At 37.9% G+C, this 27,937-nt stretch overlaps 2 protein-coding genes across 2 annotated transcripts; one reads left to right on the top strand and one right to left on the bottom strand.

Moving 5' to 3' along the window:
• Positions 1-192: 192 nt before the first annotated feature.
• pals1b (protein associated with LIN7 1, MAGUK p55 family member b) lies at positions 193-22,088 on the top strand. The gene is made up of 14 exons (XM_059357127.1): positions 193-375; positions 3,808-4,277; positions 5,613-5,821; positions 9,016-9,093; positions 12,693-12,800; positions 13,316-13,477; positions 14,071-14,148; positions 14,232-14,415; positions 16,255-16,323; positions 16,499-16,570; positions 18,164-18,325; positions 18,918-19,120; positions 19,390-19,500; positions 20,340-22,088. The coding sequence occupies exons 2-14, from the start codon at positions 3,950-3,952 to the stop codon at positions 20,514-20,516; spliced, it is 1,941 nt and encodes a 646-aa protein (XP_059213110.1). The 5' UTR covers positions 193-375; positions 3,808-3,949; the 3' UTR covers positions 20,517-22,088.
• A 944-nt stretch (positions 22,089-23,032) lies between these two features.
• atp6v1d (ATPase H+ transporting V1 subunit D) lies at positions 23,033-27,933 on the bottom strand. Its single transcript, XM_059356611.1, has 9 exons — positions 27,688-27,933; positions 26,413-26,530; positions 25,593-25,672; positions 25,440-25,507; positions 25,308-25,352; positions 25,131-25,234; positions 23,961-24,027; positions 23,794-23,872; positions 23,033-23,716 (listed from the first exon to the last, which is right to left on the bottom strand). The coding sequence occupies exons 1-9, from the start codon at positions 27,726-27,728 to the stop codon at positions 23,572-23,574; spliced, it is 747 nt and encodes a 248-aa protein (XP_059212594.1). The 5' UTR covers positions 27,729-27,933; the 3' UTR covers positions 23,033-23,571.
• Between the last annotated feature and the right edge of the window lie 4 nt (positions 27,934-27,937).

Genomic DNA, 27,937 nt, shown 5'->3' with positions numbered 1-27,937 from the left:
TACTTAAAAGTAGGCTACTAATACCATTTTGCAGGATGACTCCACTACAAGTAAAGTCCTGCATTCAAAACGTATTTAAACTGGCTGTAATTTGGGAGATGTTGTAATTCCGTGTCTGGCAGAGGGGGGCGCCGTGGAGCCGCGGTGTTGCCAGGGAGACGGCTCAACACACCAGGCGCAGTTTCACAGCAATGGCCACAAGTGTCCCGACTGTGCCTGGAATCAACTCACTGCAGCGGCTAAACAAGGTCCTGTGACGACCAGGAGAGACATTCTACTTCCCCTGTGTGAATAAAACGCCATTTTCATAGCGTTGGAGTATAAAGGAATAACCGCTTCTCACCTAAACCCAGTCAGCTGGCTATCTTTGAAGTGGTAAGTACACACAGTCTGTTACGGGACAGCTAACCTTTAAGCTACGCAGTTAGCGGGACCAGGATGCTAAGCTAATTTGGATGCTATTGTTAAAACAAGTTTACAAGCTGCTGTTGCACTGTAAAATTAATGAGATGTATCAGTATTAATGAGGTATATCATTCCTTGTGTGTAAAGTTGCTCAAAACTGGCAGTTAGTCATTCTCAACAAGAAAGACTAATTCCTCACTGAAGACTCACTGAAATACGTCTGCCTTAATTTAACGTTAGCTCAAGCCAAGCCAGCAGCTTGTCTTAAACCACAAAACTATGACTTGAATATTTCTATTTTCTGTGTAGCTAATTGCAGTGAGAGATCTGGTGGTGGAGGGTAAACCAACTGAAACTCGGTTCACCTACCATTTAGGTGACTTTCAGTGGTCAACCTCACTTTAATTATGACTAATTCTAGTAGCATAACAAATGACTTCTACTTTATGAGCTGAAACTGATGCATACATACATACAAATACTTTTTTTCTGAGCAAATCCTAATATCAACAACTCACTGAGTGGGTGGATCTTTTTACTTTTGGCGAGAAGAGTTTTGCTGTTCTGACATTCCAAGCCATAGTAAAGATTTTGTTTATTGTTTATGTCTATATGATGCAATGTATATATCTGTATGTTTTTGTGTTGTACTGGCTGTCAAAATAAATCTCCTTCATGGACTATACATCTTAGTTGGGAGGACTGAGGATATATGTGAAAAATCAGACATTACTACATTGGCTTTAAAAATGATAGTGGGATTGGTTTGTTTATAGTCAAATGTTAAGAATGGTTATCTTTCAACCATATTTCATGGTCTTCTTCAGTGAAAGAGTACCCTACTACTGGAGTTGTCTTCACCACACATTGTTTTGCATATAAGTCAAGTAACAGCACTGTTATCAAGGTTGGATAGTTCTATTTACACTCTTACATTCTGCATTTGTTGTACATCAGAGTGAGGAGCATGAAAAGTGAAGTTGTAGAATGGCAGGTTAGTGCAACTTAGATTCCCAAAAAGTTGGGACACTGTTAAATGTATAGAAAGCAGAAGGGGACTTTGTTTTTGTAAACATATGTAGTTTTACTTGTGTTTAAGCCACATGCTAAACAAACACATCTGTAATTGTGCAAATAAGAAGATGTTACCCTTCAAATGATGTCTCATACACACATTTTGGCCTTACAGTTCTTCTGTGATAAGCTTTGGCTTGTGACAAAATAATATTTGTCTAATCGAAGCCCTTCCCCTGCCCCTTAACCTACAGGGGCAGGTAGGTTTTAAGAGGTTAATATTCAAATTGATAAACTTTTGTTTTGTAAATAGAAACGCTGAACTCTGAATGTGATACATTCTGTTTTATTTACGTTTTACACAGCATCCCAAGAAAATCTGGGTTATATTATGTTGTTCTTTTTCCTTCAAATGTAACAGAGGTCTTTCACCCAACTTTAGCTTCAACTCTGCTGAGATCCTTTTCATTTGGCATGGTTTCTACCTCTGTTGTTTGGCAAGCATTTTATATTTACTGAATAGGCCACCTTTTTTAATCTTCTTAACTTGTTCAACATATCTGACACCAAACTATTGCCTAGTTTGTTTAAAGTCTAGATGGTGGTGTGCACTTCCATTATTTCCCCTCCTTCTACCCAAGTCCCTCTGTCCCATCCCAGCATCCTTCCCAGTGCTGTTGTAGCCACCGAGTAGGGCATGAGATCCAAGGCTTAATTAAGCCCACAGGAACAGATGGCCCGCTGGCAGTCTCTGCTGTTTGTCAGCCGTACACCGCCACTCTAAACGTAGCTAAATGCTTCCACAGGGGAGGGGTTTGGGAGATTGGTCCAAGAGCCGGGGGATAGACCTGCTAAACGTAATTAGCTGTGGGGAGTAGGTAGAAGAGGGGGAGGGCTAGCACAAGGTGGCTGGTGACATGTGTGTATGACTGACAATATGACTTGACGTTCAGTGACAAAGCCAATGTTTATCCTTTTGGTACTTGAAGGTTTCAGGTATGAGTAAAGCCTGCATTGTAGCAGGTTGGGAGAAATAAAGCACTACTTAAATTCCTGCATGGTGTTTAAACAGAAGCTAATTTAGCCTATCTGAATGATGGCTTGCTATATTTTTGGCCTGCACACTTTCACTCCTCACTCAATGACTGTTTGATCTTCTGTTATAGAATATAGATTTAGTTGTTTTTTTTAAACCCAACTAACATAAACTCAAAGTAAACTTCTCACTGTTTTACTACCAAATGTGCTAATCCGGATGAATACACTAGTATCCTTAAATAGATTATAATTCATCTCTATTACAACAAGGCAAGATCAGATAGTAATAGCTATATGTCAGGCATCACATTCAAGCGCAGTATTTTTATATGGGCATCGGTACATAGGCTACAATGGATATTTTGATTAAGCTGTTGACGAGGACGGGACAGTTAGGGACAGGTACCCAATCCAATGGCTGGATGATGCTGAACTGAAGGGATTTTAGGTGACTGAGGCCAGAGAGCTTTCCATGTCAGGAGTTAGATTAGCGGTGTGATAGATGAGAGGAGGTAGGAGTGAATGCTCGCCCTGATCACCAGGCACCAACAAGTTACTTTTGCTGAAATTAAGATAAGACAGTTAGACTTATTTTTGCAACCAGTGGAGTCTGCCCCTGCTGGCTATTAGAAAGACAGGCATTGGCTCCACTTTTTTTTAAGTTGAAGTTTGTCAATTCCTTAAATGATTAAATAATTAAATTGCCATTGAATTATTATTATATGAACAAAAGTGAAAAATAATGAATGAATGTATTTGCCTTGTGATTTAGATTGATTTCAGACTTGGTCCATTCTATACACTTCAACCAGTTTCATGAAAATCAGCCTAGTAGTTGATCTATAATCCTGCTGACAAACAAACATTTAAACCAAAAAAACATGACCTCCTTGGCACAGGTAATGGTAATGATATCCTCTAATAGCCCTACAAGATATAAACAATAAACAAAGTGCATATTTTAGAAGATGAAATAACCTCTGATTTGCCCTTCACTGCCTCTAAGGTATAACAAAATAAAGTAATGTGTTGGCAACCAAGGCTACAGAGTTCTTCAACGTCTTTAGTATTGTCTATTAAGCTCAATCAGTCACTGTCGAAGTAACAGCCAAACTGGTGCCTATCTTATCTGTCAATGAAACTCTCCCGACGTCTGCTTATTTTTCCTGAGAGTGTGATAAAAGTGACAGTCAACAAGGGAAGTCCTTTATTTAAAACTTTTTTATAAATTCTGGTTAGAAAAGGTTTTTTTTTTTTTTTTTTACCACTTAAGAACGTATAAAGTTAAGTAAATAAAATATGCTTAATACAACAAGGGAAATCCATTTTAACTCTCTGTTTGTATTTCAGGATCACAGATCACTGAACGAACACAAAGGACGACATCCTCCGCTGGCGTGCTATGGCCTCTGATTTGAGCAGTACCTTATATCACTCAAGCAGATCTCAGTAAACACTGGGGTTGTTTTAGCTGTATGCTGCTGCAGCAGGGATGATCATGTCCCATATGAACGGTTATGTGCAAGAGGCCTCTGGTCAGGCCAAGAGCCACAGGGAGAGGGCGGTGGACTGTCCAGGGGAGGAAAGTAGCCTTGTCAAATCTCCACACAGTAGTGCCCACATGGAACGGATTCAGCACTACCAGGAGGAGCTGAGGAAGAGGAGAGAGGAGGACAGCAGGGGGAAGCACGACATCGACCCCAACGCTTCACTGAGACTCAAGAAGCTGTCACAGAACCCCAAAGTGGGCATTGACAATCCCACCTTTGAAGGAAAGGAAAAGGCCACCAAAGACACATGCTCCCAGGATCCTGTAGCCGGTGAGTAGAGAAAAGGAGGCCAGCGAGGGGAAGAAGGTCTTTACTGAGGTCAAAGAGGGTGGAAGGAGAAAAGAAGGTCACAAAGGAGGGGAGCAATCTCGACCTCAGAGAACCAGAGGGAGTTGTGAGGTTTTACAAAATTTGTGTGAAAAACAAAAGGACTAAAAGCAAAGACTATTGAAGGGCCAGAACAGAGGGAGGTAGTGGAGGAGGGTGATGTTATTTGGAGGCTGTGCACTATTTCCACTAGTTAGTGTCTTGGCTTTAACACTGAAGCGCACAGAGGCCATCAGTTGCCACAGGAAAAAAACGTTTATGATTAAATGTATATTGATAATGGAAAAGGTATTGCATTTGTCCATAAGATATTTTTGTACTATTTCATGTGGACAACGTATCAGTGCTTGTCAATAATTAAATAATTAATTAATTAATTGTGTTCACAAATTAATTAGAAAAAATGGGCATTATTCTTTATTGAATCAATCAATCATTTAGCACAATTGGTTGAATGTACTGTATTGATTTTTTTTATTTTTTGCTCAATGTCTTTTAATTTAAGCCATACATACACATACACTCCATTAGGCCACTTTTAAGTGTACCTAATAAAGTGGCGTTGTGGTCTTCTGCTGTTCTAGCCCATCTGCCTCAAGATGTACATAAGAAAGTGGCCATTAAATTTACATCAGACCCCTTTCTAGTGCATCTATGATAAACGCACATTTGCAGTCAGTCTGAATGTGTCAGCACACCTTGTCTGAGATACCTTTGTGATCTTGAACATGCATTTTTTAGGGTTACCTTAAATATATGCTATAATTATTGTATAGGATTACTTAGATATTGGTGCTGGGTAACCCTGGCTTCTCAACTATGAAATCTGCTCATCTCAATCGAATACACGATGAACTGTAGACTGTAGAGTGGTTAGTTGTTGCAGAAAATGAATCCTATTAAATGTATCCCTTACTGTCTGCTGTGATAAATCTCCAGTGTAAACATTGCAGCTACTCAAAGTCAGAGTTTGACTTGAATAGAAATGAAGATTCAAGTGGATCAGAATTCTAGAGAACTCTTATATACTGGAAATCTTCCACCGCAGTTCTAAGAAATACACAGTGACACACCTGTCAGACAGGTGCGGACAGGCAGGCAGGCACTGCACCTCAGCAAGCTGCAGGGTAAAATCCGTGTTTCCCTAGACTTAACATACAACTCCAAACATAATTTCTTATAGCACACCCATAATTCTTAGCATTTTTAGTATTCCTGCCAGACTTGCCCCTATATTTCCCTGTGCTGTTCCCCTCACCATCTCTGCCTCTTTCTCAGACCTGACGGAGGTGCTGCAGGCTCTGAAGTGGGCGAAGCATTGCCTGAGTGATGCACAGAGCCAGCAGGATGTGGAGCTGATCATGCAGCTGCTTGCCAAGGAGGACTTCAAGAATGCCTACACTATCTACAGTGCTGTGTCACAGCAGATGACCAGAGTCAGTCCCACCTCACCCCTCACAGCACAAGCAGGGGATCTCTGCATGGAGGTATGCATAATGGCCATATTAAAGCAACTTGTTGAAGTTGATTTTGTTGCAGTATGAACATTTATTGAAAAGTAAGAGCTCAGTAGTAGCCTTGGTATTGTATTACATCAGCAACTGTTAATGTAGTTTATACTGCTGGATCTTATAGTTTTGTAAATGTAGGTGGTTTTAGTATCAGCAGCTCCAGGAGAAAATGAATCAGGGACTCACTTGTTCCCAGAATAATAATTAAACTCACTTTAATTTTTAGACATTTTAACTATGCCACAAAATCTGTTATGAGGTGAGCAGTGGTCTCCACAGAGGAGGCAGTTTGCGCACACAGGCATTAAGGCGCTTATATTGTATTTGGCAATTTGTGTTTTGGACCACATTAAGCTTATATTTAGAGGCAAGTACCTCTGTGGGTGAAGTGTCTGAACCAACTCAATGAAGCATGAAAAATCTTTGCTTGCGGTAATGATTAATTCAACAAAGCTGCCCAAAAGACAGCCCGTGCCAGTCTGAATAATTATGAAATGTAAATTGTCTTGTAGTTAACAAGGTGAGTGAAAACAAAAATGAGGGATTTGTTGGATCCAGGCCATGCATGGAAATTGAGTGAGCTGGAAAAAAAGTTAGAAGAGGCAGAAGGTAGAAAATTTTAAATTGAAGAATTAGGGTGAAAAGAGGGTACGATGACATTTTTCTTATGGGATGGACAAGGAAGCCATGAACCAAAGTGTAAATATATAGTTTGGTGTTCCACTGGTTTGTAAATAAACTAATACATTTGTTGTTGTCCCCAATCCACCAATCACTGTTTTTTCATTAAAGGGGACCTATTATGCTTCTCCTTATTTTCTATCATATATATAATATCACATAGTCAGGTGTTATATTCGACGTGGCCAAACAGACAAAATAATGCATTAGATGTATGTAAAAGTAATCCCATTTCAGTTTTTTCTACTCTCTGCAAGAGAGTATATTTTTGTATATTGTAATCTGCTCTGGGGATGTTACTGCAGTGTTCACATTACATACATTTAGAAGCTTTTATTGGTGATTATTCTTGGTTAAAAAAGTGCCACTGTTTCTGGGAACACTGACTAATCAGGGTGGACTTTTTGGGAGGGGGGCTTAAAGAGAAAATCCCTAAAATAGATAGTCTCAGGCAGAGGGTGAAAAGAGGTGAAGCAGCCATGGGCAGTATGAGAGAAATGAAGCATGTAAAAAATCTTCAAGTAGAAACTAAAAATACAAAAATATGAACCTGAAAATGAGCATAATCCTTCCCCATTAATTAACAGTTGACAGTGCTGATTCCTGAGCCCGGTACAGAAAGTGACAGAGAGCAAGAAACTATCTCAGTATTCAGGTTTGATTCGGTGAGAATGTGCCACATCTGACTTCCTCGATGACAAAATACAAGCCGGTTGGTCTCTGCTGAAGCAAAGCGACAGTAATTGACTTGTGTCCCTGCAGAGCCGAACCTCCTCACGTTCACTGCTCAAATGCAGCCTGTCACACAGAGCTCGGTCTCTGTAGAAAGACAGAAATTGTGATATGGTTTGCTATGAATTAGGTAGAAGCGCTATACAACAATGACAGGCTACACCCACAATAGGCACTTCATGAGGATTAGTGTCAACTTTTGATAGGTGTAACATGAAAGAATGTAATACAGGCTTTTCAGCACAGTAAGAATGGTGCAGTGTGATTTTTAGCTGATGGCTAGATGTGTAAGAGTCAACCTTATTTTGAAGAAACGGGCTGCTAGAGTTCATTCAAAGGACACCAAGCAGTACTGCTACAAAATCTGTATTCCAGTGTTGTCAGGAGTTGTTTGAGGATAGAGGGGCTGGTGAGATGATCTGTTTTGCTTCACACACACACACACACACACACACACACACACACACACACATTGTCGTCCTACGTACAGTAAATCAGTGTGTGCACTCACCCAACGGGCACAGCTCCCGAAGCGCTTAACAACGCGTAATAATTTGAGCTGCAGTGTGTCTAAACTAAGTGGCTGTGCTGTGTGACACTCAGATTGGCTGTTGAGTAAACTAATCTCCCAGCAGACCTTGGTGCAGGCTGAGCAGTGCAGCACACCGCAGGAAGAAGGCCAGGATCTGGGCGGCTAGAAAAAGAAACTCCAGCAGCTTACAGCAGTGTGGGCTGAGGCGAAGCACTGCTGGGGGGAGGGGAAAGTGCGTCACCTTGTTAGTGAGCCCTTCGATTAGTGTAATGGATGAACTAAGCTCCAAACAGGCAATGAAGAGGAAGAAAAACTGAATAACAGAGCACCAAAATACCTACTGTTATGATTCAGTACCCACTCCAAACCACAAACAATAACATCTTCCCTCTAAATGACAACACAAGAACCAAGTGATTAAAATAGAACCATGTACCAGAGAGGAGAAGAAAGGAGAACAGAAAGGAAGGGGAAAATGGAGCAGGGTGGAAAAGACTGAAAGACCATGAAAGAGAAAAGAGCGCTGAAGTTTAGATTGGTGCTTTCCAAGTTTGTCTTGATTAAATCAGGTTTAATACAACATTCAATGTGAAACACACACAATGAAAATGAATCCTGTTGTGAAATGTGTTTTAGTTTGTTTGGGTGTAACATGCTTTTTTAATGTATATGTTTAGTTTTAAAACAGATTTAGATTTCATATAAACAACACAGCTTTGATGGTGTAAATTGATACCCTGAACACACATTTCTGTAGGATCACTGTAAAGTTCATAATTTTATTATACTAAAGGATTACAACAATAGCAATGGTGCTCCAATCATCTGCCTGATCCGAGCAACCTGGTCATACTAGCCATTATAACAAGGGATGATGTCAGAATAGTTGTTAAATATTGGGCTTACATTTTTAGGCAGTCTCTCCTGGAAGACATTCATCGTGCTGCACATGGTTATCTACATGAAAAGCAACAGAAATAGTCAATAAACGGAGAGAGAAAGATGTCAAAGCCTGGTGTGTCTCTCATATCCACCCGGCTGGATCAACTAATTCTGTATCTTTCAGAAATACAATGCAGTATTCTCACAAATTCACATAAATTAGTACAAAACGCTTTATTTGTGATTGACTTAACCCCATTTGTAAGTTAATTCAATATTATTTCATTTATATAGCTCTTAGTGACAGTTACCTCACTGTAGGTCTGTGTGTGTTTCTGTTCAGGTCCAGAAGATTCTCCAGTCCAGCCAACAGAAGGAGGGTTTGGAGCTCAAGGCTCTGCTCACCAATCCTCATCTTAAGGTCAGTTGTCAGTTTACTAGTTCTGATTTTATAGTAATAACCAATGATATTATAATACGACGACATCACAGAGGATTAGCAGAACCTTACGGCCCAACTCATTTATTTAGTTGATATGCTGATAATTGAGATAATGAAAACATAATTACTGTTATACTGTTCTTATTCCAATAGGGTAATTGTTTCTCTTGCACCTTCCGCTGGGAGGTCAGAAGTCAGGGTTAAGTATATAATAGTCCATTATAAAGGGGAACAGCTCAAAGGTAATTGAGGGGCAGTTTCTTCTTTGAAATCATTTGTCATCATAAGTAATGAGATAAAATGCAGATCAGATGAAGGAATGCTCCGTTATGATAGAGTACACCAGAAAAGAATGAATGAGAAAAGAAAGATAGAAAGCAGGTACTGTATGGAGAAAAGTCATGAGGTTGTGTCTCTTGAACTGGCAGGAATTGATTGTTAAGCTCAAGGACTTTTGGGCAGGGCAGTTGTTTGCTTTACAGACTATGTATTTTATGATGAATTAATTCTATCTGTTGTTACGTGATTTAAGGGGGTGCAAAAGTCATTATATTCAAGGTTAACTAGTCTGTGTCTTGTTCCAAAGATTAATCTAGTGAAGAAGGAAAGGCTATTATGTAAATTAGGTTGTAATGTGGGTCGGCTCTCTTGGTAATGAAACGGCATGATTGGTGCGTTCTTTGCTGCACAGTGCATGTCAATTTCTTTGAAATTAATTAAGAAAAAAAGGCAATGATGAATGTAAAAGATCTTGCTGATTTGCTTATCTGTGTTTGTTCTCACAGACTGCAGCTTTGGTTAGTTTACCATTTCTCTGCAATGCTATTCAGTAGTTTACTCAAGATAAATTCATATTTAACCTTCAATAATGTGAGACACTGGGTGTAAAAAATCTAAGATGAGAGGATCTAAGATGTTAAAATAATGGAGTTACATCATGATGTTATGACATGAATAGAAACAATTTAAAAGAAAACATAAACTAAATTCAAAAGGAAGTGTAGGTAAAGTGAGCAAGTATTTTAAATGGAAAGTTCAGATAGGGATTGCCATTATCTATGCTCTCTATGCTCTCACATGACTCCATTGACAAAAACAGTCCATTTTACCTCAGAACACAGGAGTTGCTCACTCGATCACAGTTTGTTTGTATTATTGTGTGACTTTGGTGAATCCCAGCTAACCCTTTAAAACACCAAAGTCACATCATAACACAAAACCGCAGCTCCTGTGTTCTGCCAGACAAAATTACAGTTTTTGTCAAAGGAGTGTGGTGACTTGAATCTTCAATTATGAGCAAGGTTATTGTGGTGTTGTGGGCAGCCCTATGCTACGAAACTTTACTTCTCTTTGTTCACTTGTTCAAGCATCTAGCTGTTTAGTTATTACTATCAGAATCAGAAACAGGGTTATTAAGTAGGTTTTCAAATATAAGGATTTTGCTTTGGTGTTGTGCTTCTGCATAACAATCACAATAAACAAAAAAAGAGAAATTGCAAATATAATATAGAAATGTACAGTTAATATATGTAGAATATTTTATTCTAAAATGAAGAGCTTTACTCAGGATGTGCAAAACAATAACTAAATAATGTGCATATGTTCACAGTATAATGAAAAAAGATTTATATATAAGAAATATGTGCAGGATGTGCTCCACATTCACAGAAACAATTTGTATCACAGGTAGAGGCAGGCCGCTGCCTTAGTTCTGTTAGGAGTCACAAACTTTACACTCTTGATTTTAGCCACATGTGCATCTGTTAAGCATTTGCTATGTGAACATGAAAAGAATAAAACACATTAAAACTGCACAGCCAGTGCTCTATATTTGTCAGTTTAAGCTTCAGTGATTTGTCTGTAGAAAAAAAAAAGTTGGCACATTATCCGACATCACCGTCCATTAGAGAGGCAGTAAGGTGAGAAAAGGCCTCAGGTGGGTGACGCTGCTGTGTTTTTATGGTTATTTTGAGGGTTCTGACAGGGGAGTGCCAGCGGTCTGATGTTTGACCCACGTGACTGTGTGAACAACCAGTTCTCTCATTGCCCTGTTAACCCCACTGAGCTGGATCCACGTAGTCAGCGGGGGCAGTATGATGTGATGTGAGCCTGCCTTGTGGCACAGAAAGTGGAACAGATTATGTTGGTTTCTCTGCAGGGAGCAGAGGATCACAAGAGTCACCCTGTAGCCTGCACAGATAAACAACCACATACACGGAACTAATGCACAGCTACATGTGTGAGAGGAACAGAGCCCCCTCAAGTCCGCCTGTCTTCCAGTTCACCATTTTCTAGGACGTTTCCTCAAGAGCAGGGAAGCCATAGGTGCTTGATGATTGATGGCGGTGGATCCTGATTCCTAAATACAGGTGGAGATTAAGACGGATTGTGTGTACACCAAAGCTTAGCCCGGCCTCCGCTCTCTTAGGTCCCCTCTGCTGCAGGATAGAGAAACTAATTTGGACAGACGGTTATTAATTGTGGGGTACAGAGCTCTTGTCACGTTAAATGAAGTGAAGGAGCAATCTCTGTATTATTTCTGGCTTAGAGGTGGGTTTGCTGACTGGTCTTGTTAAAAAAGATGAGGGGTAGGTAGGCTTCTGGTAGCAGATGCAGGTTTAAGGAAAAACATTTTGAATTTTTTTAGTATGTTCTTTTTTATCCGTTTCACTGACACATGCTTATTACGTTATCAATCAATCAAAAAATCTAACTTAATTTATGCAGCACCATTTATACACGTTAGTGTAGTACAAAGTGTTTCACAGATGAATGAGAAGCTAATAACAAGACAGAACAAGTGTAGACCATAAAAGACAAAAAGTTTGAGACCAATTCATGCAAAATATTTAAAATGATTATAGTTACAGTAATTGTAGTGACAGTAAGTGAAATAAAAACTAGATTTAAAAAAAAGACGAAAGATCAGAAAAAAAAAATCTGCCGGTAAAATAAAATGTGATAAAATCTCATCAATGTCATAAAAAGCTATAATAATAATAATTAAAAAAAAAAAGTTAAATAAAAACTAGACTTAAACCTGGATAAGAATAGATTAAAAAGAGAAAACAAAGACAAATAAAATTGATAAAAGGGACAGACATATATAATAATATTGATTATAACAAAATAACAGATCAAATACAATATCCCATATATTTCATATATTCATATAATAAGTAAATAAAATAATTTAAAATAATGTCTGTCAGCAATACCAACTACCCTCAGATCCTGACACAGACGTTTCCAGCAGCTCGAGGCATGATAGCAAAAAAGATGTTGCACCAAAGGTTTTAGAATAACAACCAACTACATGTTGTAAAGCCTGCTATAAACTTTATTATAATTTTATCTGTATGCCAACCATAGTCAATACAAAGGATTGACATTTATATATTTATACAGGCAGAATCAGAAGCCCTTCATGCATTTGTTCTCTCTACCTCACGCTGCCTCTATTATTTTTCTGTCTGCGTTTTTTGTCTGTTATTGTCTTCGTACAACTTCCGTTTGTCCGTACTGTTTGTTTCTATGTGCGTCTCTGTGTTTGTTTTTTGTGGCAGGCACTGATGCAGGCCCATGACAGTGTGGCAGGGCAGGAACTGGCAGAGGAAGCTGTGACCCAGTACCTCGGAGAGACAGTGAAACTGGTGCGGCTGGAGAAGGCTCGCGACACTCCACTGGTGAGACCATCAGTCTTTCTGAGTCACTGCTACGACCTTGTGTTATTGCACACAGTGCATCTCTGTATGTTTTTCACTGCTGCACAGCCAAAACAAGGATAGCTTTGTAAATGTTGAGTTATTTAAAGGAACAACAAAAAGAATGATGAACAAAGACATCTGTGTTATTGTGTTATTTGTTGTCAAGTGTGTGTTGTGTGAGTGTCGTAAAAAGCCTCTACCCTCTGCTTCACCATGCTCCACCACATTCATTTATCATCTGGGTGTGTCAGTGTCACTGTACCCGCAAACCAACAGGGCAGCAAAATGCCTGTCACTGTGAGCTCCGGAGGGAAATGTAAAAACATTGGCAATGACACAATGATGTTCACCGAATGTGACATATTTCTTTGCTTTCAAACTGTTTCCTCTCCTTCTGCTTTTAGACCTATATCTTTCTGTTTACTGTCAGTTTTAGAAAATATGGATCTGGTTTAATTTGTGTGTGTGTCTGTGTGTGTGTGTGTGGCCATCAGGGTGCGACAGTACGTAACGACATGGACAGCGTGGTGGTGAGTCGCGTGGTGAAAGGTGGAGCAGCGGAGAGGAGCGGCCTTCTCAGTGAGGGAGACGAGATCCTAGAAATCAACGGCGTGTCCATTCGCGGAAAACACATCAATGAAGTCCATGACTTACTGGTGAGGACTAGAAATGTATACAATACATGTATTTCATAAAATATTTTTTTAGGAAAATAACTGTGTTGCAACTTTGTTTAAATAAAAGTATTTAAAAATATTTAAGTTAATGGAAAAAAAGCTCTTTTGTAATATAAAATGTGTCTTCAAAACTGAAATTATGCAAATTAAATCCCATTAAATGGGAGAATTGATTCAGAAATAGACGATAGGTGATGACATTAGGTTTCACCAACAGTGCATATCTTCTTTGAACACAAAATTAATTTGACAAACATGTTCAGCCCATGCCTCAGAAATCTCATTAGGTGGTTGTTGTTGTTGATAGTGTTTGTAGGTTTCACTCTCACTACTTATTTTTGTTGTTCAATATAGACATGAACACTCACTGCATTTATTTCTAAAAAAAACAACATATTTTTTCAGTGCCAATTTAAATGTAATTAACATAAATACCTGAGCTGTAGAATATACATCCACTTGCATAGCAATAAAACTAAAGGTTTGAGGTAAATACAGTCAGTAAAATTGAATTTTTATGGAAATGTGATCGCTGTCATGTTTAATTCATTGCTTCTCATCTTTTCCATCAGCAACAAATGCACGGCACTCTGACCTTCCTCCTCATCCCGAGCTCTCAGATTAAACCTGCCCCTCACAGACAGACTGTGGTAAGTCTCTAATGATATGTATGTGCGTGTGTGTGTGTGCATGCATGCAATGCCAACCTTGACGTTGTAAACCCTGTCCTTAGATGCACGTACGGGCTTACTTTGACTACGACCCCTCCGATGACCCCTTCGTGCCGTGTCGGGAGCTTGGCCTCTCCTTCACGAAAGGAGACATCCTCCACGTCATCAGCCAGGACGACCCCAACTGGTGGCAGGCCTACAGGGACGGAGATGAGGACAATCAGCCTCTGGCTGGACTCATTCCAGGTAGGGATCAGACCAGGGCTGAATATCAATATTTAAGTTGTTGCTTCATAAGTTCACATAACAAGTGCAAGGACAAACAGCTACCAATACAAGAAATCTAGATTAATCATACAGGTATGGTAAAATGTATAATTGTTGCGTTTATATGTTTTTTATATAACTATATTTAACTACAAGACACTGTACAAACTATTAAAACAAAAGAATATCAGGTGTGTCCACTTACAGTTCACCAAATAACTAAACCTCCTTAAAAGGGTTAAATTCTCAGTCAAAACACCCTGCTCATTAGTTGTCCATTTTCTTACATCAGAACTAGTAAACATTAAATAACAGCAATAGAAAACAACTTTTCTGAATATTATAGTTAATTATGAGACAGTTAAGTCATCCTCCTGAAGAGTGTCACCAGTATTATTCAAAATATATAATATGCAAGAAAACTAATGTGGATGAAAATATAACTCTCTATTGCAGTGTACTAACATGGATCTGTTTTTTTTGACAAATTATGTAAAAAACAAAAACAAAGATTGTTTAAAAAAAACATGTTAAGCATGTCATGCTTATTTTTTCGCAAAAAACAAGCCCAAAATTCAAATTTTGTCATAATTTCAATAAAATGTATTTTCATGTGACATTTTAAAAGTCATTGTTTTGTGAGTATATTTACATACACTGTAGATTGATAAAATATCTAAAAATGTCTCATTCTTTTGTAGTTTTTCAAGCAAATGTAATTTCAGATTAAATGAAAACCACATAAATTCAAATTGACATTTTTTACAAACCTGACACATTCTTCTTAAAAAATATGTTTTTAAAACATTTTTTAATTACTCATCCTTCCGACTTTTAATTGTCACTGACCCACATATTTTTATTTTTTAAAATTTTGCCTGTTTTTTGTTTTTTTTCCACAATCTGTAAAATACATGTGGCTCAAAAATGTGAGGGAAGCAGCAACAAAATTGGAGTTGCATGTAAATGAGGGTCTTTGAGGTTGCATTGAAATAAACGATGGTTTGTTTTCAGAACAAGGTCACTTGGTTGATAAAGCAGAAATGTGCAAATAGACGATAATGTTGAATAATTACCAAAATGTGTCACACACATTGTAGACTGTATTGAGCCGCCTTGAGTTAATTAAAAGGCTGAACTGCCAGAAGAAGAGAAAAAAAGTTACAAAGTTAATAGTCTTTAGTACATTAAGGATTCACATCTGCATGATAGCAACTTTTAAACCTGTGTTAATTACATTTAACTAATCTCTGGCTTATGTCTTAAGATAAACAGTCATGATACACATTAAATGAACTACGATACTTGACAGCAGGGTATTAAAAATTTGTAAACCCCACAGGACTTCTCATCCGTCCCTTGTAGCACTTCAGAATACAGTCACAGTACTTAAAAATTGTTTGTGACTAATAACAAACTTGGCACTACCATTCTGGCAGGAAACGCCACCCATCTGGCACATCAAGCTGATTAAAACAAACACCTGAGAATTATTGGTGATTACTCTTTGAACCACGTCTGTTGTGGCTGGAAGTAAATGAGGTTAAGTACTGGAAATGGAAAGCGGGCCCTCTTTCTGCCTTTTCCTCAACATGTTTGGAAAGTTTAGGGAGATTATGAAATACAGGTCTAGGCCTAAAAAAAGCTTTGGATTTGTTGGTAATGTTTGCAGTTTTCAGCTCCTGAGCGTCGAGGTCTAGTGCATGTAATACAGATATGTTATTCAACACCAATCAAAATTTTCAAATTGATACATTTTAAAAACATATGTACATATAGTGCCGGAAAGCTACTTATCTTTGCTTTTCTCCATTTCAGGGAAAATGTTCCAGCAACAGAGAGAGACCTTGAAGAAAACTATAACAGACAGGAGTCGAGAGCAACAAGGTAAAATGCTGAAAACACACTTATGTAGTGAGAAAATACAAGATATAATTTGCAAACATTTTGCATCCACCCTGACTCACATAAAAATAGAATTTGTGGTGTCTAGATGGTTGTAACAAACTGAAATGATAATACCATTTTAAAAGCAAACATTTCTGACTTGTCATGTCTCTAGGGAAGCTTTGGTATGCAAAGAAAAGCAAGAAACTGAGGAAGAAGAGCACATCTACCATAAGCAGAAATAGTGGTAAGACTCTGCTTTCTCTCTCTTTTTTGTCTCGCTGTGTCTTTTTAGAAGACGTTTTGAGCAGTGGGTTGCTGGTTTGAGAATGTGCTCCCTTTTCCTCAACAACAGCTCTCAAGAAGCTACACAGTAAACCCACAGGACTCTAGTTGTCGCTTCTCATTTACAAACAGTAAGAGACTGTCTATGTCCTGTGCAGCTTCCAAGTGTCCACACTTGGTCAGTGTTAACCCCACACGTTACCCGGAGTTGACATGTTTTGCCACTCTCGCAGCAGCAGCTTGTCCAGACTCGGTGTGTCACAGGTCAGATTAGTCCCGTCTCCGCAGACGGGATCAGAGGAGGCGCCAACAGGTGCCTAGCAGGTGTCTAAATGGCTTGAAGGGGCGTCTGATGTTTGTTGTAGGTTAACACATTTAAACACACATATATATATATACGCTCAGACAAACACACACACGCCGCTCAGTGGGCAACAGTAGCAGGCTGTGTGGCTGAGAGGGTTGAATGTGAAGCAGGACAAAGACAAAACTGTTACACCAATACTGGAATGATAACATAATTGCAGAGGTGGAAGAACCACTCAGATCTTTTACTAATGTAAAAGAAGCAATTCCACTGTGTAGAAATACTCTTTAACAAGTAAAAGTCCTGCGTTCAAAATGTTAAGAAGTAAAGGTAAATTAGCTTGGGTTGGGCAACGTCTACCAAATTGGCATATCACAATGCCAATCAGTGAAACAATGCGATTTGCAATTTTGCAATTATATTTATTAATTATTAATCAGTTATATTATTTTTAAATACTTTATTTTATACTTTTTATCAGTAAATATTTTGGATATTAACAACTATCTGTATTTTATTTTATTTTTTTACCTTTGAGCCCTTTTTTTCCTCCCTAATAATCAGGCATGATTGAAGGGGTTTATCTTCAATATGCATCCACCACTCAACCTGTTATCAGTACCGATCTGCAAAACCACCACCTTTATGCATTATAGTAGCACAATTGTCAGGACTGAGGACTGAGACATGGGGCTTTTAAGTGACAGTGTTGTGCTCAGTAGTCTATAATGAAATCAAGTCAAAATCATTTGGTTATTGTATACATTATTAATGTCGTAAATAAAATATTAGATTGTGTGCAACAATAAACTGTTAAATGATATAAATGTTAGAATTTCCAATAACTATTAAACATTATTAGTTATCATTTTATGGTTGGTTAACGTAAAACAACTTAATTAAATTGTAATAAACTATCAATTTTCCGCTTATTAGTGATGGTTATTATAATATGTTAGCTTTTAGGTAATTATAGCATATCTCATGGGGTGAAATGTACAATATTTCCCTCTGAATTGTAGTGGAGTAGAAGTCTAAAGTAGCAGAAAATATAAACATTCATGATGCACTTAGGTAAATGTTCTTATTTACATTCCACCATTGCATAATAGTGTGGTATTATCACCTCTCACATGCCTCCAAAGGGAGGTCAAAGGTCAAAATTGGTTACAGAACAGCAGTCCAAGAGCCTGAAAGGATTTGTGACTCAAGGCTGTTTCTTTAATCCCTCCCCAACTGTCTCTTCAGACTACGATGACATCTTGACCTATGAGGAGATGTCACTTTATCACCAGCCTGCCAACCGTAAACGCCCCATCGCTCTGATCGGTCCGACAAACAGCGGCCATGATGAGCTGCGTCGGAGGCTCCTGTCCATCGAACCGGAAAAGTTTGCTGTTGCTGTTCCACGTAAGCAAAATCATATATTCATCAACGTAATTTGACATTTATCTCTTATTACAACCTCTCTTGACCTCTCCACCCTGCTCTGTGTAAAACAGCCTGCAGTTTAGTTGAAGTTTCACTGAATTTTTTGTCATGTGACTCCTGGTCTCAGCTGAGTCATTCTGGCTTCCCAGTTGCGCCCAGGACCGCAGAATTTAATGTTTTTTACAGGTTCTTGTTAGCACATACTGTTTATTTTACCAAAATTTAAGTAATTTAAAAAAAAAATATCTTTATGTTAAGGACTATTTTTTAATGCATCATTCAAGGACCATTGAAAGTTAAAAAGGTGAGATTAATTTCTGGTTTTGAAGTTTCTATCCATGATAAATACTGTACTTTTGCCAATATTTTTTAAAAGAAAACATGCTTTCAAATCTTCTGGCCGTTTTTTTTGGTTCAGAGGGTTAATTTACAACTTCAAAAGTTGAACTATAAATAAAGTAAAAAGTTTGTATTTTTGTCATGTATTTTTTTTTGATAGCGCCCATTTGTACAAAATAACTTGAAGAGTTTTTGCAGTCGATCAAATAATCTGTCTTTCTTTATGGCTCAGACACAACCAGAAACTCAAGGATACATGAACGGAATGGGCGCGAGTACCATTTCGTGAGTCGGCCTGCCTTTGAAACCGACCTGGGGGCAGGGAAGTTCATCGAGTCGGGGGAATATGAGAAGAACTTGTACGGCACCAGCACCGACTCCGTTCGACATGTCGTCAACTCTGGACGCATCTGTTTGCTCTGTCTGCACACCAGGGTAGGAGACTGAAAAGCAACATTGTTTCTGTCTAACATGTTAATCACAAAGCAATTTTCATCCCTCTGTCTTTATCTCGAACATTGTGGCTGAGATCATAATTGAGCCTTTTCAAATGCTCAACATAAATCTCATTATTTTGCGGTTGATAGAAACTCATCACTGCTGATGGAGCAAACATTTTTATAGTCAGAAAAGAAGACGCTTTAGTGTTGCCTTATTTCCTTCCATTTCATCTGCTCACATGTCCCTGTTCTTCCTCTTGTCAGTCACTGCAGGTACTGAGATCCTCCAACCTCAAGCCCTATGTAATCTTCATCGCTCCTCCTTCTCAGGAACGACTGCGCACTCTGCTGGCAACAGAGGGGAAAACACCAAAGGTACAGCACAGTGTTTTTCGGTCATTTAAGTTAATATGGATGTTGTAAATGTCGTAGTTTGTACATGGTGCATACATTTATTTGCATAACAAAGGCAACTTATTAAGAAAAATCAAGCATTTAATATTTATCACAGAAAACATAATGTTCTTCAGACACAGCAACAAGAGAAGTTATATTGAAAGCTTTTTTTGTTGCCGTCTCTTTTTAGGTTTTGAGTCTACAGGGTCTTTATCGGAGCAAAAATTTGGGCTGTAACCAAAGTTTATTTTCAAGATTTATGGATTAATTGTTTGGTCAATAAAATGATGAAACTAAAATAGTATAGCAAAGTCAAAAGGGATGTCTTTAAATATCTTGTTTTGCCGGTCCAAAACTCACAGCTTTGTGTTTAATATACAAAAAAACAGGCTACTTATTTGCATGAAAAATTACTTTTTAACATTTCATCACATTTATTTTGCTGACGCTTTTACCCAAAGCTACTTACAATAAATGCGTTTCAACCATAAAAATAAAATCCCGGAAGTGAATCAATAAAAGTCATTGATAGTTAATTATTATTCTGTCAATCGACTAATAGATTTGTCTCCTAAAAAACAAAAACTCTGTTATCTAAACAATACACTGGAACTAACAATATAGCATCACACATCATTTAATGAATTAATATATAGATAAATAAACAGACAACAGATGCTAATCCCAATGATATAAAAGTATTCATATGATTAAAAAATAAATATTAACCATGTAAGCATTCAGGATTTGTGACCAATACAGGTTATTCATTTTAGAAATCATCATCTAAAAAGTAATGTTTCCTTTTCCATGCACAGCCTGAAGAGCTAAAGGAGGTTATTGAAAAAGCCCGTGAGATGGAGCACAACTTCGGCCACTTCTTTGATGCATCCATTGTGAACATGGATCCAGACCAGGCTTTCCACGAGCTGCGCAGGCTGATAGACAAGCTGGACACTGAGCCACAGTGGGTGCCCACCTCCTGGCTGTGCTAAAGGTCACAGGGTGTCACTGCAGGGAGCCTCGGGGGAGGAAGGGGTGAAACGAGATGAATGTTCCTGGAGATGTAGCATGAAGGATGGACAGTGCTGATTGTCACTGGATTTTCACTTGCACATTCTCCTCATCGATAGAAGAGGTGATCTTTACCACGTGTTGCAGGGATGGACTCAAGTTTCTTACATTTCTTTATTTCTTTATGTTTGTGTCTGTCTTTGTGGGTGATCTTTTTCTTTGTGTTTATTATCAATCTCAGTTTTATGCAAAGTCATTTATCAAACACATAGAAATGTTTCTATCCTATTCTTAATAGTTATTTATAAATGTAAATATATATTTTCTAGACAAATATTTTATTGTTGCATTTTGTGTATGTGTGACATACAAAATGGTACACTTTAACTGGGAGAGTGTTGTTGTCACATTTACAAAAAGGCTTCCCAGATAAAGCAGTTAACCAAAAGTGGTCTAGATACCAAACAGAAGAGAAGCTTGTGCTTAAACGGATTGTTTGGACTTTTTTAAGTGGGGTTGTATGATCATTTTCCATAGTCAGTGTATTACCTACAGTAGATATCGGTCGGCGCCTCCCCAGTTTGGAGAAGCAGGCAGGAGTACAGAGGACAGAGGCAGACGCTAAAAGTATTTTAGCCACCTAAAAAAAGTCTATCAATTTAAACATACATTATATTAAGAAGAATTTAGACACTTTACCTTGGCGTCACACAGCCCTGTTTAAGTTTACACTCGGGGAACTGAAGCTGTTATCAGCAAAACAGCAATTTTACTTCTGGGAGAAAACAGGAGTTGGTGGTCTACCGCTGCCTTGATCAGTTTAATTTTTTATTATTGTGTGGCTTTTGTGAATCTATTCCTTGAAAACACAAAATTCACACAATAAGACAGACAAACTAACCGATGGAGGCAGCAGCACACCAGCAACTCCCGTGTTCTGCGCTGTAAAAGTACAGTACTGATGGCTTTAAAAAGAGCATAAGGCGTGCTTCAACTGAGTACTTTTTGGAAAGCAGCTGAGTGTTTTGGCTATGCCCACTAGTTAGTTCTCCTCTGCCTCTGTTCCCATACAGCTACTTTTGTAGCGGCTAACCAACAGAGTTTGAATGTAAAAATGTAATCTACTCTAGACTATGGATCATACAACTCCATTTTTAAAAATCACAACTATCTCTTTAAAGTGGCTACAGTGTAACGTCTTCCATTTAAAAACACACTAGAAAAAACTGCTGTATTCTGCAAAGTTTTGAGGTTTACTTCCTGTACACAAGTGTCGTTATTATTTTGTGTAGTCTCATGTCTCAACAGACCTCAAATCTAAGGTATTGTCTCTAGCTGGTCATCATTACTATCAGTATATCATGCCGCAAAGTACTGCTGAGATTGTTTTTATACATGTATTGTATGAACAAGACAACTTCTCATTTAGTGTAACTCAAACAGACAGCGTTGCTTCTTTGCAAGTACTTATTCAGTCATAAGCACAATTCTGGAAAAGTGTTAATAAAATCAGATTCATATGTGAACATGAACATATTGAATGCATTGATTTTAGAACATAATTACCTCAGTCAAGGAGAGTTTGTTGTGGGTTCGATTTTTCTATTTGTCAGCAGAATGACAGAAAAACAACTTTTTCATTTTCATGAAACCTGTTAGAAGTAGCACGGTCTTAGAAAGAATCTTTGAGAGCTATGTAGTGTTAAATCACAGGGTTTGTGAAATGCTTGATTTTAATGGTTATATTTCAAGTTTAAGAATATGCTTGAATTTGAATCTAATCCTTACAAATCCTTAATTTTCAACATAATCTGGTGTCTCATCTACATCTGTTTCATATAATACTTAATAGCTATTTATGTTCTCTTTTAAACCCACTCCGCAAATTAACAAGCATTAAATAATCATGACAAAAACATAACTATGTTTTTGTCATGATTATTAACAGCTGGTTAATAAACAAAATGTTAATGTAGGTGAGTATATAAGGGAATTCTGTGACCTTAAATTTATTATTGCATTACATTCAATGCAATAATAATAAATAAATGCAGTACTGTAATACAATGTAATAATTAAGATGTGATTATAAAAGCTTCTAGTGTCTTGAAATATTTGGATTGGACACCTGGAAAGTGCTTGAATCTCACTCTTAAAAAAAGCAATATAAGCCCTGAAATCAGCTGGTAATATTGGTGTTATACTAACATAATAATATAGACATGATAATGTGATATGCACCAATTCAACCCTTGCAAGGCCCAACAATAACTAAAAACAATGTGCTAAATGTAGCATTGTGGTGCAAGATGGCTGCCATTCCTCATGTAGCTGGGTTACCTAATGACTTTGGCAAAATGTTTCCCTGCACGTTGAAAGAAATTTGAACCCAGCATACTTACCAAGTACCCTTTCTTTTTACATATGTAACTAAAAAGCCTTTGAATGAGTGCAAAAGCTGTAAAAGACTGCTGTAATCTTTGCAAGAAACACAGACAATGGTTGATAACATCTTTATTTATGGGGATTCGTTGACTCGCAGTAGGGTCACTTTAGGGTTTTCTGTTGAGATGATGAACATCCTCAAATGAGGTAACAACAACCTCCACAACACAGACTCACACACACTTCGAAATCTACAACCGCTTTACAGCATGCAGTGGCTCTTATTGTTGTGAGGAACCTGAAATATCTACAACTTGATCAGTCACACAGCTTTAATTTCACTCACAAACCATGTGTAAACATATTTATATTCTTATTATTTTGATTATTTTTATAATATTGATCTGACTCCCTTGTGGGTAAACAGCCAAGTGTGACGACACTTCGGTTCTGTACAGTGACGAGATCTGGAAACACACAGTACCTTCCAGCACTGAAACAATAGAACAAATCATCACAGACAAGTACACAAAAAACAAACGTCCATCACTTGCATGAGAAAACAAAGGACATATGTAGACATGGCCTGAGAGGCACAGAATAAATAGGATGTTGGGTGAAGTCGGTGACTCGTCTGCCTTTCAGAGCGATTCACTCAAACAGCAGGTCTTCATCCGTCTCCTCTGTCAGCATGTTGCTGGGCTCTGCGATGGGACCCAGTTTAGCCAGGCGGGCTGCGATCTCCAGTTCTGTCCTTTCCCTGAGCTGCTTCTTCTTCTCTTGAATCTTCTTCAGCCTGGCACACAAGGAAATATTTACAATGTTATAAAAGGAATCGTGGGTTAGCAAGAAAGAAGAAAAGAGGATTTTCACCTGTAGAACTCCTCTCGTTCTCTCTCATCCAGCTCTGTGATGATGTAGGTGAGGGTGCGATCAATGCGGGGGATAATCACTGCAAAGTGGGTTCAAAATTAGTTTCTTTTTCTTTGTATTTCTTTGCGGGAAAAAAAATCAACAATTGTATTATACTGTGAATTTACCGTGCTCAATAGCGTTCACACGGCGGTTGGTAATCTTTATGGCTTCATCCAGGGTGACAAAAGATGTCTACAGGCAGAAAGTGAGAAGTATGTATCAGGATATCTTAATTATTTCTTTTTTACTGAAGCAATTTGTTAAAAACCATACGTTTCCAGGTATGAAACAAATGTTAAATGCAAATAAACAAAATCTGCTTTACATATATCTTTTAAAAAAAGATTCATAATGTATGTCCTTTCCAGAATGTTGCATTATTTACAGTCATGGAAATAAATATAAGACCACTCTTGTTTTCTTCAATTTCTTGTTCATTTTAATTACTGGTACAACTAAAGGTATTTGGACAAATATAATGATAACAACAAAAATAGCTCATAAGAGTTTGATTAAGGGCTGATATCTCGCCATTTTCCATCGTTTTCTTGATAATAACTAAATCATTATCAAGAAAACCATGGAAAATGGCTAGATATCACATTAAAATGAACAAGACATTGAAGAAAAAAATTGGTCTTATAATTTTTTCAATGACTGTATATTCATACCACAGTCTGGGTGAATACTGGATTCTGGTTGGCTGGAGGGTGTCCATTAATTCCTAATAACAGACATCTACAAAGTGAAATTGTCTGTTTACTGTTATTGCATTAACTATTCACCTTCCTACCTCAGGCTACAGCCAACATGGTTCATCATTTGTTTGTGGGGACTAGAAATATCTCTAATTGTCAAGTCATATCTAAAGTTTGTACTATTTATTGAAGCGATGAATGTTTCCATTGAATTTCCTATGGTAATGATTGTTCCAGGTATTAGTCAAAACCTCAGGTGTTATCAGGGAAACGGAGTTATGGCTCGGGAAAAACTTAACATTTTGATTGTAAAACACGTGAAAATATAAATGAATGATCTTAATTTTTTTTCTGGCAGGTGGTCAAGGTATAAGCAGAGTAATGGCCTTTGAGGTGTCCATTATCAGGAATTAATGAATTGTAGAGGCACCCTCCAGACGTGGGCCTCCAAGTTGCCCATTAATTCCTGATATTGGACTACTAACTACTTTATGCTGTTGGGTAGTTTCATCTTTATTCCAGCGTTGTCTGTTTCACTTGAGAAGCAATAAAACTGATCTGAATGAACCTCAGTATATTTGTAACAGCACCCCCTACCTGTAAGGAGGCCAGCTCCACCAGCAGCTCCACAGCTCTGGCATAGTTCCTCTTCAACCTGGAGAGCTGCTCTCCTCCTCTGGCCAGACCAGTCAGCTCATAGCCTGAAACACAGCCAGGGTGAGAACTCTTTCACTTACTCTTTACAAAAATCAATTTTATCTAACCACGACTTACTGTCCCCGCCTTCTTGGTAGTGTTCAAAAACTGGGAGGGTGACACCTGAAAGAAAGAAAAACATAGAAGTAAGAACTTGAATCATCAACTATTATTGTTTAAAGTAAAAAAGATTCGATTTTTTAGGCGAACCTGCCACGTTGTCCTTCTTGGCTCGGACCTTCACTTGAGCTTTGTTTACATTCTGGATTACAGTTGTGCTGAGGACAGAATTACAGATGTTAGCTACAGATGCACTCATACTAAATATAACGCCACGTCACATGATCTCTCTCTGATTCTTACCTGAAGTCTCCAGCTGTAAATTTGGCTTCAGCCAAAGAGAAGGCCGCCTCTCTCATCACCTCTCCCATCTTAGTCTTAGTCTACAGTAAAAAGGATAAAATAGGGCCATGTTTAGAAAACTTTTCAGTTAATAACTGTGTTTCTATATCATCTCCAAAGTCAAAGTCAAGCATTTTTAAAGCAATGAGATATTATTGTCCTATAAACAACCCAAATTATGTTTTATGACAGCACTCTACAGGAGGATTAAGAGTTAAAAGGAAAACACAACAAAGTTTTATGTTTAAATATGTGTCTCGTGTTTGTAAATAGACTTGGCATCCTATGTACAGGTGCATCTCAATAAACGAGAATATCATAGAAAGTTTATTTATGTCAGTAATTCAATTCAAAAAGTGGAAATAACACATTATATATATCCATTACACACAGAATTAAACATTTCATGTCTTAATTTATTTAATTTCCTCTAATTATAATGATTATGGCTTACATTTAATCAAGACCTTAAATTAATTGTCTCAAAAAATATATATTACAAAAGACCCATTTTTAAAAGTATGTTTAATATGGAAATGTTGGCCTCTGAAAAGTATGTCCATCTGTATGCACTCAATACTTGGTTGGAGCTGTTTGACTTGAACTACTGGAAATGGACTTTTCCGTGATATTCTAATGTATTGAGATGCACCTGTCATGTAAATTTCAAGCATTTTATTCAAAATCCAAGCAGTGAAACCTTGAAAACCCCAAATTAAAATCGAAGGATTTTCAGCACCCATAGGAACCCTTTATTAAAGAAGTAAAACCACTGACTGACTTCGATAATTTTGCGGAGGATCTGACGGAAGCGCATGGAGAGGGCGTCAGATTTCTTCTTGAGCAGGTTGCGTCCGGTCTGAGCCCCTTTGAGCCGAGCCTTCATGATGGTCTGAGCCCTGCAGGCCCAAAAACAAAACACAAAAATTTTGTATTCTGCATTTGAATCTCACCAAATACATAAAAAAATATATATATACAGGATTCAAATCTTTATGGAGGGTGTGTACAATCTTTGACACTCATGAGCAAAAACAAACAGCCTGTTATTTCAGATGATATGGAATTAGACCATATCGCATACATTGATTGAAAGATTGGCCTATTTTATTTCATAGGCTATTTTTATTAAAGATATTTTTTATTTAAATATGCCCTTTACGGAGCTTTGATTTTCTTTTTTAAAAAGGTACTCCTGTTGTCATAAAGTATTTATGTTCACTTAAATTAATAGTTTCAATAAACTATACTTGTGACGTGTCATATTTGGGTTTGACTTTGACTGAACATTTGCGATAAAAAATATCAGGATATATATCGTATATCGTTATTCAGCCTAAATATATCGGGATATGACATTTGGTCCATATCGCCCAGCCCTGTTTTATTGTAATCCACTATCTACTACCAGGCCAATTATCAGGATCCTCAGTCTACATCAGTGGTTCTGATTAACCCCCTCAGCCCTATCAGATGGTCTGAAGTGCCCCTTCACCAGGCCCCTCTGGCTTCATGGAACAGGTTAATATAGCAGAGAAAACAGTTGAATGTGAATTCATACTAGATATAATTAGTATTGTTGGTATATACGGCTCTGTGTCTTTTCTATCATGTTTGAAACTAAACAATTCAACTATTTATCTGTTACTTGTGGCCATGATTGGATCAATATGGTAAAATGATTAGAGCTTACAGACATCTAGTAGATAAGTTACACACAGTTACAGTCAATATGTTTACTGCCTGCAGATCAGTATGACACCTCAGACTGACAGCTCACACTGGGATCATGTTAGGAACATCACATGACAAAAAGAAGCAATCTTCCTCTTTTAAAAAGCAACCTGACACACCATATAAATATATTCAGGCATGAATCACACTGCAGAAAAAGACTGCGATCGCCCTAATGTGAGATTAAATTAACTTCACATCAGATATGTGCAGGAATGTGTCAATCTCAAAGACTTGGAAGCAATAAATGAACAACAGCATTACAATGACAGGTTAAGATGCTACAGTGAGTTAGCACCTAGCTACCAAACAAGCTGCTTACATTCTGGAGGGGAAAACGTCGATCCGCTCTTTTCCAGACATCTTCTCGTCCTTTGGTCGATATTTACGTTCCTTTGTTTACTTCCCTTTCCTTTAGATTAACACTGAAGTGTTAGCTACTGTCCTATTTTATTAAACTATACATATAACAGGGAGAAACCGCTGTTTTCCGTGCAGGATTAGAGCTCTGATGGTCGTGATCTTGTCCGACTCTCTCCGTGATGATCAGCTGGCCTCTGGTCATGTGACGA

This window comes from Centropristis striata, chromosome 18 (assembly GCF_030273125.1).
Source record: "Centropristis striata isolate RG_2023a ecotype Rhode Island chromosome 18, C.striata_1.0, whole genome shotgun sequence".
Lineage (NCBI taxonomy): Eukaryota > Metazoa > Chordata > Actinopteri > Perciformes > Serranidae > Centropristis > Centropristis striata.
Note: the sequence above shows the minus strand (reverse complement) of the source record. Positions and strands in the feature narration are given on the sequence as shown.